Source organism: Guillardia theta, assembly GCF_000315625.1.
Source record: "Guillardia theta CCMP2712 unplaced genomic scaffold GUITHscaffold_15, whole genome shotgun sequence".
Taxonomy (NCBI): Eukaryota; class Cryptophyceae; order Pyrenomonadales; family Geminigeraceae; genus Guillardia; species Guillardia theta.
The window spans coordinates 508,316-528,433 of NW_005434659.1; the positions used below are offsets into that span (position 1 = coordinate 508,316).

At 53.5% G+C, this 20,118-nt stretch overlaps 8 protein-coding genes across 8 annotated transcripts; 4 read left to right on the forward strand and 4 right to left on the reverse strand.

Moving 5' to 3' along the window:
- Positions 1 to 961: 961 nt before the first annotated feature.
- On the forward strand, positions 962 to 1,346 carry GUITHDRAFT_151254 (hypothetical protein). The gene has a single exon (XM_005837153.1). The coding sequence runs from the start codon at positions 987 to 989 to the stop codon at positions 1,281 to 1,283; it is 297 nt and encodes a 98-aa protein (XP_005837210.1). The 5' UTR covers positions 962 to 986; the 3' UTR covers positions 1,284 to 1,346.
- Positions 1,347 to 2,608: 1,262 nt separating this feature from the next.
- On the forward strand, positions 2,609 to 4,342 carry GUITHDRAFT_151256 (hypothetical protein). The gene is made up of 8 exons (XM_005837154.1): positions 2,609 to 2,847; positions 2,902 to 3,087; positions 3,137 to 3,293; positions 3,340 to 3,621; positions 3,676 to 3,774; positions 3,821 to 3,955; positions 4,012 to 4,035; positions 4,083 to 4,342. Exons 1-8 carry the CDS (start codon positions 2,624 to 2,626, stop codon positions 4,209 to 4,211), a joined length of 1,236 nt encoding a protein of 411 aa, XP_005837211.1. The 5' UTR covers positions 2,609 to 2,623; the 3' UTR covers positions 4,212 to 4,342.
- On the reverse strand, positions 4,309 to 5,885 carry GUITHDRAFT_151257 (hypothetical protein). The gene is made up of 2 exons (XM_005837155.1): positions 4,847 to 5,885; positions 4,309 to 4,752 (listed from the first exon to the last, which is right to left on the reverse strand). Exons 1-2 carry the CDS (start codon positions 5,441 to 5,443, stop codon positions 4,399 to 4,401), a joined length of 951 nt encoding a protein of 316 aa, XP_005837212.1. The 5' UTR covers positions 5,444 to 5,885; the 3' UTR covers positions 4,309 to 4,398.
- A 2,008-nt stretch (positions 5,886 to 7,893) lies between these two features.
- GUITHDRAFT_104047 (hypothetical protein) lies at positions 7,894 to 10,220 on the reverse strand (the record flags this gene model as incomplete). Its single annotated transcript, XM_005837156.1, has 10 exons — positions 7,894 to 8,215; positions 8,416 to 8,467; positions 8,540 to 8,647; positions 8,707 to 8,803; positions 8,852 to 8,921; positions 9,189 to 9,304; positions 9,359 to 9,594; positions 9,640 to 9,699; positions 9,831 to 9,925; positions 9,976 to 10,220. 10 exons carry the CDS (start codon positions 10,218 to 10,220, stop codon positions 7,894 to 7,896), a joined length of 1,401 nt encoding a protein of 466 aa, XP_005837213.1.
- A 1,097-nt stretch (positions 10,221 to 11,317) lies between these two features.
- Positions 11,318 to 14,786, forward strand: GUITHDRAFT_93029 (hypothetical protein). The gene is made up of 23 exons (XM_005837157.1): positions 11,318 to 11,421; positions 11,562 to 11,778; positions 11,826 to 11,892; positions 11,999 to 12,096; positions 12,147 to 12,202; positions 12,250 to 12,354; positions 12,402 to 12,470; positions 12,516 to 12,568; positions 12,619 to 12,705; positions 12,763 to 12,843; positions 12,892 to 12,985; positions 13,036 to 13,186; positions 13,239 to 13,291; positions 13,338 to 13,403; positions 13,454 to 13,535; positions 13,612 to 13,703; positions 13,756 to 13,806; positions 13,853 to 13,933; positions 13,982 to 14,089; positions 14,137 to 14,214; positions 14,262 to 14,405; positions 14,456 to 14,537; positions 14,647 to 14,786. The coding sequence occupies exons 1-23, from the start codon at positions 11,326 to 11,328 to the stop codon at positions 14,706 to 14,708; spliced, it is 2,073 nt and encodes a 690-aa protein (XP_005837214.1). The 5' UTR covers positions 11,318 to 11,325; the 3' UTR covers positions 14,709 to 14,786.
- Positions 14,787 to 14,793: 7 nt separating this feature from the next.
- On the reverse strand, positions 14,794 to 16,956 carry GUITHDRAFT_104049 (hypothetical protein; the record flags this gene model as incomplete). Its single annotated transcript, XM_005837158.1, has 10 exons — positions 14,794 to 14,913; positions 14,967 to 15,005; positions 15,050 to 15,080; positions 15,130 to 15,181; positions 15,287 to 15,333; positions 15,620 to 15,692; positions 16,019 to 16,131; positions 16,325 to 16,413; positions 16,482 to 16,614; positions 16,898 to 16,956. 10 exons carry the CDS (start codon positions 16,954 to 16,956, stop codon positions 14,794 to 14,796), a joined length of 756 nt encoding a protein of 251 aa, XP_005837215.1.
- Positions 16,957 to 17,226: 270 nt separating this feature from the next.
- GUITHDRAFT_151258 (hypothetical protein) lies at positions 17,227 to 17,728 on the forward strand. The gene has a single exon (XM_005837159.1). The coding sequence runs from the start codon at positions 17,232 to 17,234 to the stop codon at positions 17,583 to 17,585; it is 354 nt and encodes a 117-aa protein (XP_005837216.1). The 5' UTR covers positions 17,227 to 17,231; the 3' UTR covers positions 17,586 to 17,728.
- Positions 17,729 to 17,814: 86 nt separating this feature from the next.
- On the reverse strand, positions 17,815 to 19,550 carry GUITHDRAFT_161902 (hypothetical protein; the record flags this gene model as incomplete). The annotated part of the gene is made up of 4 exons (XM_005837160.1): positions 19,485 to 19,550; positions 18,188 to 19,380; positions 18,026 to 18,082; positions 17,815 to 17,986 (listed from the first exon to the last, which is right to left on the reverse strand). Exons 2-4 carry the CDS (start codon positions 19,030 to 19,032, stop codon positions 17,815 to 17,817), a joined length of 1,074 nt encoding a protein of 357 aa, XP_005837217.1. The 5' UTR covers positions 19,033 to 19,380; positions 19,485 to 19,550.
- Positions 19,551 to 20,118: the final 568 nt, after the last annotated feature.

Sequence of the window (20,118 nt, forward strand, 5' to 3'; positions counted from 1 at the left end):
TCCATCCTGCGTCTTCTCTTCATCCGCACATGCGCCTCAAGGGACTCATAGAGGTACAACCCAACGTTACCACCCCACCCATGCCATAGCAGTATCATGACTATTATGAACACCCACCCCTGGGAGGTATTTGTTTTCCTGTAAACTGCGAACGAAGATCAAGAAATATTTTACAATAATTTCAAATTTCATAAAAAAGTTTGAACCTAAATTGCTATGGTACTCAAACTTGAAACTAAAATATTGACCTAAACCTGAACCATGAACCTAAACCCTCTAAACCAAATTGCTAGAGTGATGGTCTGGAGCTGCCTCGATGCTGAAGCGGATATTTCCGACACGCGGGAGTCTCCGGCGAGGGCGGGGGCTTCCGCTACCATCAAGTTTTAGTTAATAAAGTATCTATATATATATATATATATTATTTTATAAATAAAAGTAAATGTAGCAGAGAAAGCCGATCCGCGTGACCTGGATTTCCGGTCATGGATGCAGGCGGTCTGGGTTTGAGAGGTAGAGGGTATACAATGAGGGGTAATAATCTCATATATTTTAGGGGGTACATTACAGTTGACTCGGATATATCCGGCTAGTCCTAGGGGTAGGGGTACTCGAGTAACTTGAAATCTCGTGACAATGACATTCTCTGGTACGGGTACTTTAACGAACAAGAATGCGACAATCAGGGGTGGGTGGCAATTAGGCCAGGCGTTCGGATCCGGAAATCACAAGGTCACCTGCCGTAAAATTACGCGTCAGTGTGATCGACCATGAGAGTCAGCACGCTTAGCATGACTTTGATGACAGATATCTTTTGAACAATTCCTTGTTCGTATCCCCTGCAGAGGGATATGCTTACCCCGAGATGAAAAGAAGTCTTTTGGATATATCATTACCACAGGATCGAGGCCGCCAATCGGCGCAACAGAATTTATAGAAGAGGACGGCTACACGCGTTCCACACTAACAGCCTCCACACACAAAACATGCACGCGGGAATGGAAGAATTGATCAGCACGTCAGCGAACAAGAGATCGTTCAACGAGGAGATTTCCAAGGAGAATGCAGACGCCAACATGGTTAACTACAACAAGTGGGCCAACTTGCTGAGGACCTCATCCGATTACCGCTGTCCTGAGGACGAATGCCATAACTTCGATTTTAACGAAGAGAGGCTGCTCTGGGAAAGGGAATTCTGTCTCATCAACAACCAACAGCACTTGGATTATTGTTTCGTTGAGGAAGCTTCTCCAGAAATCAACCAATTCCTCAAGCTCTGGTAGACACCTATCAGAGTTCTGTTCACTTGTAGAGTATTTTAGTGTAAATAAACAATCACATCAGTCAAGTCTCTGGCCTTCATTGCGTTTCCAAACTTGATACTGGTGTATCTGGACAAGGTCTGCACACCCTTTGTCAGAAGGGAGCGCAAAGAATTCTCTCGTCCTGGCAAGACATTTTACAAATTTCTGGCAACAACTGCCGAGATTCATCCCACCATGACTTCACAGTGGCTCTGCAATCTAAAAGCAGCAGTGAGCGCTGATTGCAATAATCAGGCTCTCACTCGTGTTCTGTTCTATCGTGCAAAGTATCCGCACATTCAAGTTGGTCGACTTCAGGACTGAGTTGCAACACTCGGCCTGGCAGCCTTGAACTTCGGAACTAAGGCGGCAAGTTCAGTCGTGAGTTCACTGAGGGCCATCAAGCCAAGTCACCGAGCCGGGTCACTGCGGTCCGACGACGGTGAGCCACCAGACTGATGCGGAGACCGGTCACCGGGTGACCCGCCGGGCTCCGAGTGCAGCCGCCGCCGGCAGGGCGGGCTCAGTGCAGTCCGACAGCCCAGTGAGTGCTTTCATGCGCGACGATCAGAGCGATCATGGCAGATCGCCGAGTCGTTCACAGACGGTCACCGTCACGGTACGGTACATCGTGTCAGGCTACTCAGCGGCAGTCACTCAGGCTACTAGGCTCCGCCTTTACTCAAACTTGAACCCGACAGGCTAGAGTCTATCCGGCTACTAGGCTCAGCAGTGATCGGACTATCCGATGATCGGACTAGTGCCGCACTGACTGCGCCGCTGACGGCGGCGGCCGCAGTGCCGCGGCGGCGGCGGGCCCGAGGCCCGCCCGGCGGCGCCAGGCCCCGGCGGCGCCGGCGGCCGGCCCGGTCGGCCGGGTGAAATCAACCGTTATAAATGGAAGAGTGACCGTTACATTGTGTTCACATATAAGAGGAGATCAATTATTGGAGGTCGTGGAGATGCTTTAGTGAGGGAGTGAAGGCAAGAGATCACCAGACATACCGATCAGGACAGGACAGGACAGACCAGGACAGCACAGGACAGGACAGGACAGGACAGGACAGCACAGGACAGGGCAAGAGGAGTTGTAGGGGGAAGGGAGCTGAAAAAGCGCCGAACATGTGAGGTTAGGACGTAGACTCATGTTCTGAATGCTTGTGAGTAACTGTCAATGATATGCAACGCATGCTGGGCATGAAAGAGAAGAGGTCCAAGCTCCATGATGCGGAGGCTCAGGGTTTCTGTCAAGCTCCACATCAGTGGCGATTCGCACTCTCTTGGCAGTGACAAAGTCCTTTGGCAGGTCCAGTGCAGCAATGAGGGCCCAGATTCTGTCGTCTCTGTGTCTAGTGGCGCTTTGCCAGCCTACCTTTGCTCTCACCCAGATCTCCGTGCAGGCCTCGCGCCCCAACACCAAGAGCGTGGGAGCATGGGGCTCGGACTCGGACAGCCATTCCTGGATGGCTTCCAATGAGGCCTGCTTTGCCGCACCGCGTGCCCTGCTCCTGCACTCTGCTCCTCGTCTCTGCTCGCGCAGATGGTGAGGAGGACGATCCTTGTCAGTCGTGCTGCTCTGACTTCTGCTCCCTACCAGCGCTACGAGCTTCAGGTCTCCTGCTTCCAGCAGACGCCCGTTGAACATGCAACAGCAAACCGACGCGAAGGAGGAGAATGCGGGAAATCGAGCTCTGTCGTTCGAGGAGACGCTCAAGGAGATCAAGGAGCCTTGCAAGAAGGCGTGGGAGGGGTCAGCGACAGACGTCTACGACACTTTCGAGAGGTCCTCAGCTTCTCTTTCTCCTCCCTTGTGCTCATGGGACATGCCACAGGCTCAAGTCGCAGGGGGTCCTCAAGAAGTGGAACAGCATGCCTGTGAAGTCCCGCGCTGTCTCCCAGAACGAGCTCAAGAGGATGCTCAAGACTGAGCTCGACCTCGACACCGTCCTCGGCATCTCCGGGGGAGTGCAGACTGAAGATCTAAAGAAGGTGAGGAGGTGAGATGCAAGGGGCCCGAGCTGACGTCCAGCTCCAGCTCACTGTCGGAGCCTTCGCCTCCAGTGCCATCATCGGTGTGCTGGGGACTGCGATTGGTGGGGAGACGGGAGGGTTTGTCTACTGGCTCACCTTCCTCGGAGCCTCCATCCCACTGGTTCTGGTCGGCGTCGGCTCAGTCGCTCCCTCCCTCATCGGCGGCGTCATTTCCGGCCTTCAGTGGCAATTTGACAAGACCAACACGATGGAGCGGAGGATCAGGCACGAGGCTGCCCACATCCTCGCCGGCTACATGTGCGGCCTTCCCATCGAGGGATACGAGGTAGGCGGAGCATGCTGGTTGGCTAAGACGATCCCTGAGCCTCCTGCTCCTCAGGTCGAGCCCATGCCGATGTGCAAGTTCTACGACCGCAGGGAAGGAAACATCGACGATGTGGAGGCGTGGAAGAAGGCTCGTCCCTTCAACGAGGAGGAGGTGACGAGACACGTGGAGGAGCAGGCGCAGCTTACTCCTATGGCAGGTGGACAAGTTGGCCGTGGTTTGCCTGTCTGGGGTGATGGGAGAACTGAGCCTCTACGAGAGGGCAGCTGGGGGACAGCAGGACCTTGAGCAGCTGCAGGAAGTCTACTTCCGTGCGGAGTCGGAGAAGCTGAGGGTTCGTGACCTCCCGCTACCTGTGGCTGAGTCGTCTGACTTGAGTTTGTCTTGCAGAACAACCGCGTTAGGGAGGAGACGGCAAGTTCCCGCATGCCTCGTCTCGAGGGCCCTGACGTTTCTTGCAGACTCGCTGGGGAGCGATGAAGGCGAGAACGCTGCTGGAGGAGAACAACGACAGCTTCATGCGGCTGTGCAAGCAGCTCGAGAAAGGAGCATCCATCGAAGAATGCATCGCTTCGATCGAGGCTGCGTGAGCCGATCAGCTCCTCATCCTCCTCAACCGGCAGCTCTGCAAGTTGATACACTAGCCATGACGATCCCAAGGCCTTTGAGGCTTTGCCGCCCGCCAACTATTTGAAGTTATTTTAATGCAGCACGCGAGCAATCAACCAGGAGAAGCTAAACATACACTACAGACAATCTAGTTCGGACAGTGGCAGCTTAAGTCGAGCTGGGGAAGTTCAGACCAGCTGAGGACCAGTCCATTGACATGTGCGTGCTTCCTGCGCTCCTGTGGAATGTTTCCGCGTCTGGAGGTGACTCGACCTCTTGCTCCGCCGGGCTGCCCATGTAGGAGGAGGCGACAGACTCCACACGTGACGAGGGAGGCAGCTGCATATGGTGCACATCGTTGGGATCATGGAGTCGGAGGTAGCACAAGAAGTACTCGGGCTTCTTGTCCCGCCATAGACATGTCATCTGCGCGTTCAAATCTATCTCCTCCCCACTCGCTCTGACGCAGCGCTTGTTCAAGTTCACAGGTCCTTCTGAGCCGTTCAGCAGGGAGCCGACGGCCTAAAGAAAACCAGTCAGACGCCATCACAAACTATCTAGCAGGACGAAAAAGCAATCAAGCAGCAGGGAATCCGTCAACGGAAACTCAACACACCTGCATGGTGTAGGGCAAGTCCGACGGTGCAGTGAGAGAAAACATTGTCTCCCCACGCCATTTGCCAGGCATAAAGTTCATGATCTTCTCAAAGACTCCATTCACCCTCATGATCCTCCCGTCTGCTCGGGCGATCGCAATGCCAAAAGGAGCCGTGTCAAAGGCAGACAAATAGCGGAGGTGCGACAAGTTCACGCATGCACGACCAGCCTTCAACTTGCTAGCATCAACCATAATCGAGTTTTCTTCCTGAGTGCTATTCATGGATCTCTGCATGTTGTTTGGATCAGGAGAATTTCTGGGCTTTGTGGCATTGAGATCAACAGATTGAAGATAATCTAGCACTCCTTCCAACACAACATTGATGCCAGCACCGGGAGCATTATCTTCCATATTTGGCAGCATCTCTTGCAGTTCAGCGACATATTGCTTGGTGAGTTCTCTACGCTTTTGCTCAACTTTGTTATGTTTCACTTTCTTGTCTCCTGGTTCTTCATCCATCCGCGACGACGTCACGCTGTACGTATCATCGTCTTGCGCCATGTGTGAGTAAGGGCTATCTCTCATCTGCTGGCGGAGAAGTCCTGCAACAGACATTGAAGAGATCAAAAGTTCGCAATTCAGCAAGATCTGTGCCCTTCCCTTCCTGTATTGCTGTCAAACTGAGAGGTCAATCTAACTAGTTGAGTCGAAACTGTTTGCAATGTTTTGATCAAAAGCTCTTGATAATGAAATAGACCAGCTGTGAGAGAAAGACAAGAGGTGTCTGAGACCTGATAATTGAAAAACCACAAGAGCGAAGCTTCTCCACTTCGGAGCTGTGGCAAGAAATGCCCTCCAGGACCAAAAGGTCGTGGGAGGTCTACCCGAGTTGCACTGCAACGAGGTGGGAGGCAACGGCTATCAGACAAGCTCTCGAAGATGAAGTGAGAGCAGGACGGTAGCTTCCTGCTGCTCAACGGAGGTGACAGAGAGGGAGAGAGCCGTGAAGTCGACCCGAAGGGGAGGACGGTGCTAGGGAGAGAGGGGGGGCGAGGATGGGGAGTGTGGGAGCAGGCTGGGAGGGAGGGAAGTGACTAGGAGATAGGGGTGGGGGTAGGTACGAAAGGGGGTAGGGGTTATAAAATGGGTGGGTGGTTTTAACTCTCCAAGCCCTGAGCAGAAAGACTTGGGCTATGGCAAAATATCTATAGAGATTAATATAGAAAATGCGTGAGGTGGTAGAGGCTCTCGAGGAGATGGGGTCGGACTTGACTTTTAAGTGGGTAGAGGGTCAAGAGTAGTCGGTCCCGGTGAAGGGGTGGGTGGACATGAATCGGTCACCATGGGGTGGTATTTGAAGTCCGGGTCTACCTTAGGACTTCTGAAGGGGGGGTGGATGTCTGCAGATTACTAGAGCAAGATACAAAAGGGTGGGGTACTTATAGGGAATAAAAGGGGTAATGTGTCTTACGGCCCTGCAGTCGGGTGGGGGTTATCTCCATCGCCCAAATGGAGTAGGAATGGTACGGATATGGGGGTCATCAAAATGAGGGCTGGAGATAATAGGGGGTAGGGGTGGCGAACACTTATGGGTGGGGGTTATCCTCGACATCCTAGTAATAATAACCCATACTACATTCGTAATGCAAGGGTAGGGTGGTTAAAAACCAACATGAATTCAGGGGTGGACTTGGCATGAGGGTAGGGGTAGTCTTACCTCTTTTCGTCAGTACAAAAAGATAGAGAGACAGTCGAGATGAGGGATAACTAGCTGGAGGGTAGGGGTACATGCAGACTATTGCGACTTGTCTTTACAGAGTGGGGTGGGGTGGTGGGAGGGGGTGGTAGACAGAGCAAGGCTTTATTTGACTAAAAGAATTCTTCTCGGTCCTAGAAATAGGTTTTAATTAGGACCATCATAGGACCTCTTGAGGTTAGAGGGACATAGCATATGTCATCCTATACATGGGTCTTAGAAAGGTGGGATATGTTGTATGGGGGGCTGGATAGGGGGTGAGGTCATAGAATCGTAATTGATCAACCGCCCGGGGTGGGTGGGTTTTCACTAGCGCAGGGGTACGATAAAATGTACTATCTGGGGGTAGGGTAGGAACAAAGAGGGGTAGTTGGGGAACACTCCAACCCCCTAAGGTCTCACTACCCCCAGAATACAAACTGGCAACCCCGTGCTTTTACTCCATCTGAAGGGGTCAGGGTGTCGAGATAAGTTGAACTGGGAGGGGGGTAGTAAAGTAGGGAGTTTTAAATTGATTCTGAACAAGGAGTGGTGGGTAGGTTTTGAGAGAGGATGAAGAGGGTAAAGAGATCGATTTAGGTGGGGTGGGGTAGTCAATTGTGGGGGTAGAAGGAACGGGAGTAGAGGGTTGCCTACTTTTAAAATATTCCAAAATTAAAATATTCCATAAAATATCCGAAAATTTTTATGCTGTGATGGGAGGGTGGGGTACTTCTTGGTTGAACATAGGGGTGATGTGACTTGAGCGGCGCGGCCAGGCCAACTTGCCCGGGCTGGCCCCGGGCCCGGCCACCCGGGCTGGCCCCGCCCCGTGGCCGGGCCCGGGGCCGCGACAGTGTGCTCGCCCGGCCGCCGGGGAAACTTGGCACAACCCGGTGACCGTCCGACCGTCACTCACCCGGATCCGGTGACTCCGACTGAGTACTGCACCCGCGGACTCGGATATGATGTCTGCATTACTTTGGCATAGAGGCTACTGAGTACATTGCCACGGAAGCCTAACACTGGCACCCAGCGCCGGGCCCGCCGCCAAGCACTCACGCCGCTGCGGTACCCGTACCGTACCGTATCCTGTACCGCCGATCAGAGCCTGTACGACGGTGCCAGTCCGCCGATCCGGGCCATCCGCTGACAGTGCCGCCCCGCCCGGGCGTTCACTGGCAACTCAGTGCCGCGCGGTAACGAGTCCGATCTCATCACTGATGGCGTTGCCCGGCTCGAGTCGGCCTCGCCGAGCACTCCCACTGATTCCGATCCTAGTGACTGATCCGAGGTGAACCGTCGGAACTTCCGGCCCAGTCCCGGGCCGTCAAGTAGTAGAGATAATGCCGCGTGAGAGGAGCGACGCGCAGACTTTGGCTCGGGGGGTCTCGAGGATCTGAATGCTCCGACGAAACATGCCGCTGACACCGTCCCCGCCGCTGACGCCCATCCCCTGCTTGATGGCGACACGAGCTAGCGAGCTGTGAGGGGCGAGCATGGAGGCAGGGGCATCGGAAGAAAGGAAGGAGATATCCTTGTCCCGGAAGATCCTCTTGAGCAGGTTCCGGTCCTCGTTGGTTTCGTCCAGCTCACGGACCCTCCACGTTCCCTCCGACTTGTACCACATGGTCATGCACAGGAGCCAGTGTCTGCCATGGCTCGACGTTAGCATGGAGTTCCTCAGAGGAGAGGGAAGGGAGGAAAAGGCCGAGGCAGGAAGCAAGTCAACGGCGAGGAAGGGCAGGGATAAACTTCGTGAGCGAGCGAGCGAGCGAGCGAGGCCCGGGAGGGAGACAGGAGGAAGGGATGGAGATACATCAGCGTCATTCTCCGCAGAGGCTTCGCACACTCTTGTGCTGTCGTCAGGCTGACCATGTGCTGCTCATCAACCTCGTTGAAACCTGCGAGCGTGAAGTTTGAGAACGGCTCCTCGTTACTCTATCTTGTCATCCTCGTCACCGCACTCTCCTCACCTGCGGGTTCGCTGCGCTGCATCCCTTCATTTCCGCTGCTGAAGTGCTCCTCTCCACCCTCCATGTCAGGTGTAGCCTCCATCTCATTCTTGCGGGGCCTCGTCGCATCTTTGAGCAACGTGGATCAGCATGGATGGACGGGGAGCGATACCCTGCCCTTCACTCACCGATGATATGGCTGATCTCTCGCAGAGCAAGGACCGTCTTTGCGCGCGAGATCGCCTGGTCCGCCCGCTGCATCCTCGACTCATGGGAAGAGGAAGGCTGCGAGCAAATCCTGAGATCGACTGCCCTACTCTGCTCTGTCGGCACTGATCTTGACCGGGCAGCCGACAAGTCCCGACCCATCATGAGGGCTGCTCTCCTAACCTTTGGCGGTTTGCTGTGAGGGCAGGAGTGAGGGAGTGATCTGCTGAGGGAGAGAGGTTGGGGATGGGAAGGACAGGACGGGACGGGACAGGACAGGACAGGACAGGACAGGACAGGACAGGACAGGACAGGACAGGACAGGACAGGACAGGACAGGATAGGACAGGACAGGACAGGACAGGACAGGACAGGACAGGACAGGACAGGACAGGACAGGACCGGGGAGGATTAGATGTGTAATTGAGGGTTGGGGAGCAAGGGGGCGAGAAATGAAGCATACATCATCCAGGGGGAGACGATCTCTTGGAAGAGCTTTGAGAGCCTGAGGGGGTTGAAACAAGTCTCGGAGATCTCGGGGACCAGCGTCAGAGCTATCTCGGACGCGTGATCGAACGACTGCGGCATGACGGTGACTCGGATGGGAGGTAGGGGGGATGAGGATAGCAGCACCTTGAGCATCTCCTCATACAGGTTCTGACGGTGGGATGGAGCAAGCTCCAGCCACCATCGCTGCAGCCTGTGCTCGATGGGCCGATGCTGCAGCGCGTTGCTGGAAGGGGTTGCCAGTTTGACGTTCTCCTCGATGACGACGACTTGCATGCTTTCCGCATGCTCGTGGACGACGTTGAGGAGCGTCGCCGTGTCTGCTTGGATCAGCTTTGCCTCGTCAAGACTGTCATAAACTCCTGCACGCTCGTAAGGAACCAAGAGGCTTCTCCTCGCCCTCTAACCTCTTCTCGGCCTGCTCGTCTCTACCGCAGCGCGCGGTGGTTTCCTCGGGCTCCTTAGCACTGGCGCGAACGTCACGAAGAGGAAGAGAAGGAAGAGAGACAAGGCAAGGGGAGGGAGGCAGGACGGAGGCACAGTAGCGAAGTGGGAAGAGGAACAGAGGGAGGGGCAGGGGTCTGAAGAATCTCGTCACCTCGTTTGCAGCACTCGCATCGAGCAGTCATGGAGCCATCCTCTCGTCCATTGAACAATCGCAGCGGCCGATAGTCGATGCCGCTTCTGTGCGTCCTGCGCCACGGCGGTCACCACCACTCCTCTACTACACATGCCAAGAGGACCGGGCAGACTGAACGAGTTTCATCTCCTGGGGGGTCGGGAGGGAGAGGAGCCTGGGAACCAGCGGTGGCTCGCTTCCTGCTGACCTGACGGGGCGCCGAGAAGGGCTCGGAGTTTCAGGGTGGGACTGAACCTCGTCGAGCCTCTGCTTGTAGTTCTTGTACGACTTTTTGATCGAGTCGTTCATGTGGTCGATCTCCGAGGTCAGCGAGCTCAGGGCTCGGAGCAGCTCGACGTTGCGAGTCATGCCAGTGTCAACGACTATCCTGGAGCGCAACTCAGTACTACTACTTTCGCTGAGTTTGCTGTCGAACTGAAAGAACAGAAGTTAGAAGAAAAGGTCAGTGATCATGATTGGACTCCTGCTAGCTCCCTGTCTTATCTTCACACGTATATCAGAAATTAGATAGACAGTAGGACACGATTAGGCAATCAGGCAGAGGTAATGATGTGAGCATAATGGGGCCCTATACTAACACGTTTTTCCAATCAACGAGACTGCGGCAGTCATCTAATCCAATTATCTGATTCTCCCATCACTGCCCGTAAGCTGAGTCTTAGAGTCTCGCTTCTGCTCCTCTCTTCTCTGAGTCTGTTTTGTTCCGCCCGGCAGGTTTTGTCCTGCCCGGCAGGCTCAGTGAGGCTCTTCTCTGTCTTCCCTTCCCTTCTTTTCCTTGAAGTTCTCCTCCCTTCTCCTCTCATGCTTCTCCTGTTCCGAAGCCCTTGTTCTCGTCTTGTCAGTGTTGGACTCTCCACCTTCCTATCGCCATTGCGCTGCCGGGAACGCCAAGTCGACATGGCGGCCTTTGTCAACCTAACGGCTCCCACAAGTCAAGATGAACTGAATCGATTCAAATCGTCTTGCCTCCCCTCAGAGAACTATTTGAATCAAATAAATTCTTAAAAATCAGCGAATTAAATCAACACAATCATGAATCTCCCACCCTCCCCCAGAACAGGTGTAGGACGGGGTGTGCTGATTTGCAATGAAAATTTTAGAATCTTGTTTAAATTTTAAATTAATCCAGAATAATTCATGCTAATGGCCAAACTGGATGGAGGCCTCGTGCTGACTCAGCAAGCGCGAGAGAAAAAAAGAACTGAGGGAGGGAGGTAGGGGGGTAGGTACTCGCAGGAACGAGAAAAAAACAATAGATTGTAGACTAAAATATGAAGTGATATTGTATATGAATAAAAGTTTTATGTAGTGAATTTTGAGGCGGGCTCATTTGAAACAAGATGAACAAGGAACTGTTGTCGGATCGATCAGAGTTTGTGCCAGATAGCTCACAATCTGGCTTCTATCCTTTTTTCTACCTGCGAGCCCGCGCACTGCAAATATTTGTGGCGCCATGGCGACGCAAACGGAATGTCTTGTCCCTGCGCAGCCGCAATGGCAGGACATGCCAGCGGGCGAGAAGCCTTCCTTCCAGAAGTACCGCCTTGAGGTCTACCTCCGCTCCTCCCTCCTCCCTCTCCTCCCTCCCCGCATCCTCCTCTTACCCATCCCCATCTACCCATTGGCGCAGTAGGTTCCCTGTACTGTGGGAGGGGATGGCTGTGGCAGCGCTGACTTGAAGCTCGTCAGATGTTCGAGAAGATCAAGGCCAAGCGTGAGGCTGAGAAGGGAAATCTTCCCAACGACCCCATCAAGGTCACCCTGCCTGACGGGAATGTCAAGGAGGGGGTCAAGAACAAGACCACCCCCTTCGATATCGCCATGGAGATCTCCAAGGGCCTTGCGAACAATGCCGTCGTTGCGAAGGTCAATGGCAAGACCTGGGATCTTCATCGCCCCTTGGAAGGTTCGCTCTCCTCCCCTGCTCCCTCCTCCATGCTGAGTTGCCGCAAGGCGACGCTGAGCTCGAGCTCTGCAAGTTCGACAGTCCTGAGGGACGAGAGACCTTCTGGCACTCCAGGTGAATCTCATGCTCGACTGCGTGTCTGCTCCTGTTCCTGCATCTGGTTGCGTGACCCTCTCTGTCTCGTGAGTGCTAGACTGTCGCCTCTTACCCATCTCTACAGCGCTCACGTCCTCGGCCTTGCTCTTGAAAACAGGTTCGGCGCACACCTGTGTGTCGGGCCCGCCATTGATGATGGCTTCTACTACGACGTGTACGCGGGTGAGGGGCACGTCTGCTCTCCTGCCGTCATGCCGCTGACCGCGTCGCAGGCGGGAACACCATCTCTCCCAGTGACAAGGAGGACATCGAGAAGTATGTAGATGAGGTGCCAGTGGTGCGTCATGATGGGTGGGGGGTGACGTTTCTGCGCAGGTGGTGAAGGGCAAGCATCCCTTTGAAAGAGTCGAGATGTCCAAGGACGAAGCACTGGAGATGTTCAAGTACAATGACTTCAAGATCGACGTGCTCAAGAGAAAAGTCAGCCTCTTCCTGCGTGTTTCGTGTGCTAAGCCTTGCCATCGCAGGTTCCTGATGGCGCCATGTGCACTGCTTACCGCTGTGGTGACTTGATTGATCTCTGCCGTGGTCCACATGTAGGGTTCGGGCATCCAAAGAAACAGCGGCTGACCATGTGGCAGCTTCCGGATACTGGAAGAGTGAAGGCTTTTGCTGTGATGAAGAACTCTTCCGCGTAAATCTCACAAGAGATGGAGTGACATTCGTTCTGATCCATCGTCCTAGTTACTGGCAAGGACAAGCAAGCAACCACACGCTTCAGCGTGTTTACGGTGTGTCATTTCCAGACAGCAAAGAGCTGAAGCAGCACTTGTAAGAACACGGGTGCCATGTGTCATGCTACGCCTGCTGACGGGATCGGGTCATCAGGTTCCGACTGGAGGAGGCAAAGAAGCGAGATCACCGCAATGTGGGTCCCCACCAGGAGTTGTTCTTCTTTCACGAGCTCAGGTCTAGCTCCCCATTCGCTCCACCAAGGTTTTGACGTTTCTTGTTCAGCCCTGGAAGCGCTTTCTGGCTTCCGCATGGAGCAAGGATCTACAACAAATTGGTTGACTTCATTCGGTCGGAATACTTCAAGCGTGGCTACCAAGTCATCCTTCTGATCCCGACTTGAATGTCAAAGCTCACGCTTGGCTGCAGGAAGTCATCACCCCGAATGTTTACAACTTGAAGCTGTGGGAGATCTCGGGCCATGCGGCACATTACAAGGAGAACATGTTCATCTTCAATGTCGAGGGCCAGGAGTTCGGCATGAAGCCGATGAACTGCCCTGGCCATTGCCTCATGTTTTGTAAGCACATGAGTTGAACCCAGTCGATGAGGCCTGACCTGCCGTTCGTTAGCCATGCGTCAACGATCGTTCCGTGAGCTGCCATGGCGTGTTGCCGATTTTGGAGTAAGTTTGATGCACATCTCATCACCTCAACTTAGAGTTGTCTCAGGTGCTTCACCGCAATGAGCTCAGCGGTGCACTCTCTGGATTGACTCGCGTGCGTCGTTTTCAGCAGGTTTGAAACGCGACCAAGTGACTTTCAGTCAGTCACCCTGCGCCCCTTAGGATGATGCGCACATCTTCTGCAAACCTGAGGATGTTCAGGGTGAGATTGAGGACATGCTCAAGTTTATCGACTTCGTGTATGGTAAGTTGAAAACAGCTTGCCATAATTGCCTCCACTGTTGTCGGCCAAGGTTGATGGTTTGGTTTGCCTTGTTCAGGCAAGTTCGGACTGCAGTATGAGATGTTCTTGTCTACAAGGCCGCAGAAGTTCATCGGAGAGGTCGCTATGTGGGATGAGGCAGAGAAGCAGGTCAGGATGCAAGTTCGCCATCAGTTCGCCGTGGTGCTGATCTGCATGGTAGCTTGCCGCTGCTTTGAACAACACCGGCAAGGCATGGAAGGAGAACCCAGAGGTCAGCAAGGCTCAGAGTGAAGGCACTCGACTTGACGGCAGATCAGGATGGAGCCTTCTACGGTCCCAAGATTGACATCAACGTGTTTGACGCTCTGGGCCGCAAGCATCAGTGCGCGACTATCCAGGTAAGACGAACAAGCGCGACATCGGGACTCTGAGCATGGCTACTCCAGCTCGACTTCCAGCTGCCCATCCGATTCGGCTTGAAGTATGTGACGTCTGCTGGTGCCGACGGAGGAGACAAGGAGGAGAGGCCCATCATCGTTCACAGGGCAATCCTGGTGAGAGCTTTCATCGTCGCCCTGACCAGCGAGTGATGGGCGTGTAGGGATCGGTGGAGAGGTTCACTGCTATCCTCATCGAGCACTTGGCTGGAAAGTGGCCTTTTTGGCTCTCTCCCCGCCAGGTTCAGGACTGTGAGGAGTTAGAGGTGATGATGTGGCGTGTCGGCAGGTTGCGATCGTTCCTGTCTCCCAGGATCACTTCGCGTACGCCTACGAAGTGCAGCAAGTGTTGATGAAGGAGGGCTACTACGTCGACGTGGATGATTCCTCCAAGACGTTGCAGAAGAAGATCCGCGAGAACCAGCTCGCTCAGGTGAAGCTGCCGAAACCCTGCAGCTCCATGTGCTCAAGTTGGCTCTGCAGTACAACTACATCCTCGTCGTCGGCAAGGAGGAGATCGAGTCCAAGACGGTCAACGTTCGTACCCGAGATAACGTTGTGCACGGTAAAAGACACCAGCGATCTACCTCCTCCCCAGCGATCTACCTCCTCCCCCTCACCCTCACCCTCCTCCTCCCCCTCCTTTCTCTCCTTCTCCTTGACGTCTGAACCAGGTACCAAGAGTATCCCGCAGCTGCTGGCCGAGCTCCGACAGAATGTCGTGGAATTCAAGTGAAGGGGTGGGGATGTTGACGAGTCTCCTCTTGCCTCCACCGCCGAATGTTGATAAACGGGGCTCGAGGGTCGAACTTTCAACTTCTTTACTTTCCGGGCTCAAAGTCAGGGTCGTCGGAGTCGCTGTCCGGCAGCTCGTCATCCAGCGTCTGGAACAGCGACTCGTCGATCCCTGCACCCTCGTCCTCGTCCTCGTCGTCGAACTCCTGCGGCAACGACCTTTACCAACTTGCACACCACATGCTCTCCAGCAGCTGACCTCCTCGTCCTCCTCGTCCTCCTCGTCCTCTGGGAACTCCTGGACGGCCAGTCACTGAGATGGAGGAGAGCAGCAGGATTTACCTCGTCTTCGAACAAGGTCGCGTCGTTGAAGCTGCAGCAAAACTTGAGAACGAGCGAGCACGAGGAGGTGAAACTCGTACCCAACATCCGTGTCCATGTACAAAGATGCATCTCGTTCGAACAGCTGCCGACCTGGCACGCTGTCATACTCTCCCTCCTCTTCCTCCCCGTTACTCTCCACTCCCTTCCCATCTCCCTCCTCTCGTTCCTCTCCTCCTTCGTCCTGACGCTCCATACCTGTTGGTCTCAGCAGCTTCTCCTTCAACCCAGCCGTGATGTCCTTCCTGCATGTTTGTCAACTGTCTCCTCCACTCGCTTCCTCCCTTGCCGTTGCGCTTCGATATCAGCCTCGAACTTCGCTCTCCAAGCAAAGAAATTGTCGGGGTTCACCTGCATCCTCGTCATGATCCTCTTGTCCCTCTCCTTCTCCCCTCCCTTCCCCTTCCCTTCTCAAAACCACACCCCGTCCCCTCCCCCTGCTCCCCCCGTGTGGTAGCTACCGGCGTGACCCCGACCACCCCCTTCAGAATGCCGCTCTGAATGCTCGTCAGGCTCTCTATGACACGAAACCAGACCCTTGCCTTGTTGCGCTTCTTGCTCTCGTCCTCCTCCTCCTCCTCCTCATATGCGCCCCAATCCTGCGCTGCACAGTGAGACAGTGGCCTGAAGAAGAGCAGCAGGAGGTGGAAACAGGTGCAGCAGCAGCAGCAGTAGGAGCAGTAGGAAGGGGAACAGGAGGATGAACCTGAGCGGCACTCAAATTGTTTGACTCGAGCCACTCCTTGGCAGCCGTTACGAGGTTGAAAACCATCGCCTGCATGGTGATGAGAAAGAAGCACGACGTGGGGCAGCAGCAGCAGCAGCAGCAGCAGCAGCAGCATGACAAGGACAAGCATGGCAGGAACATCTGGAGAATCTTACGCATCCCAAGAGGTTCTGAGCCTCAGCATCTAGATGTTGCTGCAGCACCAGTCACGCTGCTTCCTCGACAGCAGTATGAGCAACTTGCCTTGAGCGCAGCCGCATGCTTGGGGAGGATGTGAGAGTAGCGTACTTCGATCTCTGGAGCCTCTTCGGGGTACCTGACGGAGCAATGAGTGACGTTTCCTCGTCCTCACTGAGGGAGCAAGTACAAAGTAGGAGCACAAGTATGATGAGAAGACAAGAAGGTGAAGGTGAGGGTGAGGAAGTGGAAGATGGAGGAAGAGACGAAGGAGAAGAAGGATATGAAGGAGGAGGAGGAAGAAGAGGAGGAGAGTCTCTTCAGGCTCATACTTTTCAGGGAACGTGATCTCAAGTCGAACAGGCTGAGCCGAGTTGCCTTCCCTTTCTTGCGCTGCTTCTGGATCGACAGCTACTCGAAACTGATGCACAGGGTGAGGAGATGGAAGCACGTTCATCAAGGAAAAGGCAGGGTGATCAAGACGAGCACCGAAACTGGGACGGGGACGGGGACGGGGACGGGGACGAGGTCGGGGGAAGAAGAATCAATACAAGGGTTCGGAGAGGAAGGAAAGAGTCTGCTAACCTTGTAGGGTGCGCCTTGTGACAGCATGTCGAAGAAACTGATCGAAGAACCATGGTGAGCTCGCAAGATTCGGGAAGGATGCATCTCTCTCTCGACATAACAGTACAATTGACCTTGCACGTCATCTACGATTGTGATCTTCCCCTAACGCTAATTTAATGCACCCTCCTCGTCCTCCTCGCAAGGATTTCCCTCTTGGATTGTCGGGTGCAAAAAATCCTCTTGATTATTCAACCATAGCAAACGTGCGGTCTTTCTGCGTCATCCTCATCTCATCTTGTCCCTTCTCTGCATCATATCTCCTCCTCTCCTCCTCTCACCCGCAGTAGATCGACTCCAGCGCCTCCACCTCGTCCGCCTGCTCCGTCGCATGCTCCATTGGCTCGTTTGGCGTCCACCACCCCTACCTCTGGACCAAGTAAGTAGAGAACTACCCACGATATCTTACAAATTTCAATTGTTTTTCTGTAATTATAAAATATTTTCTGATAATCCTGAAATATTTGAAAACAAACTCATATTTGGATTACCCCTACCCCCAACACCCCACCCCACCCCACACACCACCCCTGATGTATCCGAATAAGTATCCGTGACAGTATCCGGGGCAGGCAGCGGCTGCCAACCATGAAGGTGCGGGCGGCGGTGAAGAAGATGTGCGAGCACTGCAAGGCGGTCAGGAGGCGAGGAAAAGTCTACATCGTGTGCTCAGCCAACAAGAAGCACAAGCAGCGCCAGAGGTTCCACACCCTTGCTCCCTCTGCGCTCTCCCACGAGGAGGCGGATATCTCTTTGTCCTCCATGGCGCCTGGATCAGCGTCAGCCATGCTCTCTGATCCCTCGCCCCTGTCGACTTCCCTGTCAATGCACTGGCTCAGCCAAGCAGTGAACATGTGGGGCTCCAACATCTCGCGGGCTGAGGTGACTGGAGTCTCTGAAACTAGTGGAAACGTTCTCCTCAGAAAAGACGTTCAGTCGCTCATCTACCTGCCCTCGAGCAAGCACTGAGCTGACAGGTGGGGAGAGAATCCTCCCATGCCTTTGCGTCTCAACTAGACTGTGTGGACAGATTAAGCAGGTGGGAATACCAGGTGGATGATCTTGTTACGACAGACCGATAGCATGTTTTAATAAAATTCACGCTGTGTGGCTAAATGCTATGAACTTTTTTCTGTGATGTAACACAAAATTCTTGCTAATCGTGCGATGTAGTCAAGATCTTCCCCTGTCATGACGATCACAACCCGGCCATCAAAAAAGTCATGCGTGCATCACCGTTCAACTTGGCGATGGCCTTCTTGACGTTGCCCAGGAAATTCAGCAGCTCCGGGCTCCTCGGCTGCTTGTGGAAAGAGCCGTCTCTGTGTCTTCGAAACTTCTTGAGGAGTTCCGCAGCAACGCTGTGCATGCTGTCAACCAACAAGCCAACACACTCTTGGACAACTCACATGCTCCCCTCCCGCACTACATGCATCTTACCCCGTTGGCTGTCCGCAGGCAAACATCTGCAGCAATAAAGCATCAGGAAGAAGCAAGAGAGGAGGGAAGAGGAGGGGAGGGAGAGAGGAAGGAGAGGAGGAGGAGGAGGAGGAGGAGGAGGAGTCACTCACTTATACTGTGAGTAGACGTACTGAAACAATTTGCCGGTTGATTGTGAGAAGTTGTGAGCCTTCATCGCGTCCGACTCGAAGGTGAGGTACTCAACATACTCAACGGCTGCCTCGAAGTAAGCCTCCAACCGCCCCTTGAGATCATCGCTCCTCCCCTTCTCGTCCCCTTGCTTTTTCCTTCGCTCGGCACCCTGGAGCTTCGCCTCCCACTCCGCGCTTGTCTTCTCTGAGAGCTCATCGTGCACGCGGTGGTCGTCTTCTATCGACAGGCTCGTTCTCGATCTCTTGCTTTCGGCCGACTCGTACTCGCCGCTCCTCTTCCTCGACTGATAAGCTCCGTCCCCCTGCGCCTCCGCATGCTCCACCTCGTCGGAGTTCTCGTCGAATATCCTTGGAGAGATCGGAGAGAGTAGAGAGGGTCGCATCTCGTTCAGCTCCACCACGATCTTGACGATGTTCTCTGCTGTTGGCGCTGCGTCTTTCTGCATGGCCAGGAAATTCTTTGAGAACATCATCCAGTGTCTCTCCCGCGTGTACTCGTGCTTGTTGGAGTTGTGCGAGCCTCCGTCCTTGGTGACGTGCGGGACAGCTAGATCTGGTTCGCTCACCTTCGCCAGCCTGATGTCCTTGAAGTCCCGACAGCCTTCAATCTTCAACAACCCGGCATATGTTTGAATGGGTTTTATCGGACCACAATGCAAGTATTGCTCGAGGATCCTCTTTCTGATATCCGGTTCTTGAGGCAGGAAGTCTCTCGTTGCGCTCCTTTGCAGCCAGTGACCTCGTAATCTCTCCATGATGGGATCCACGTTATCCATGGAGGTAAATTGTGACACAGTGAGCATGGTGTCGCAAGCCTTACAAATACAATCGATGAAGACTTTCTTGTAGACAATGTGCAGTTTCTGGTGGGAAAATGGTCGCCAGATGTTCAAAATCCAATTGCCCGTGTCACTTTAAAGCATTTGCACAAGGAGGTAGTCAAATGACGGCCAGATTGAACGTGCTACCTTTTGACGCGTAAAACAGCCTAAATGCCCAGAGCAGCGTCTCAGAAGCAGGATCTTGTGCCTTTAGGTAGCCAAAAACGATTCTTATGATGAAAAAAACTGAAGGAACTCCTATCTCCGACAAACACTGACACAAATGAACTTCATAGTCTGGCCTTCATTCCTCCAGGGTTGGCGGCGATTCTGGACAAATAAGTGTCAAGCGTCTGGAAGTCAAGGAGGAGGGGGGAGCCATTAGGAAGAGATGTTCGAAAGGATGATAGTCGTCAATCAAGACAGTAGTTTACCTTCTCCTCCCAACCTCGTCCTCGCACTGCTCACCATCACTACCGCAGCCGCCATATCCAAGGCCTGGGCGCACCGTTTTAAAAGTCTTTAAAAGTTACCCCCCTCAAATAAAAATCAAAGTTTTATATTTCAGTACCAGAGATCTCGCTATTTGTGAGACAAGATCAACCTGGAGCAAGATATAATATGGTATATAAATTGAGCTCGGTTTTTAAGTTCATGAAGAAACCTGTACAAAGAACAAGGCATTGTTGTGGAGAATATCAGGGATCTGTAAAACCCTTATAGAAATAAAAGAGTATTGAGCGAAGAGATCTGTACGCCGGTCGAACACCTGCTGACGACTAAATATATATATATGGTAGCAAAATATGTTTTTGGTACCTGCGAAAAAGAATAAAAAACCAACATCTAAAACTCACTTTTAAAAGGGCTGATGGGAGAAGAAGAGGCTGTTACGAGTCCTAGGAAGACTACCCCACCCCCTCTGCCATCGGAATTTAAAAAGACCCCACCATCCAAAAGCTGGTCAAAGTACCCGGTGATTTTGTGTAAAGTCAGAGGGAGGGGGTGGGTAGTAGGTCTGGAGGGTAAAAGCCGTCGGAGAGCAACTATCAGTACTCATCGGTCAGT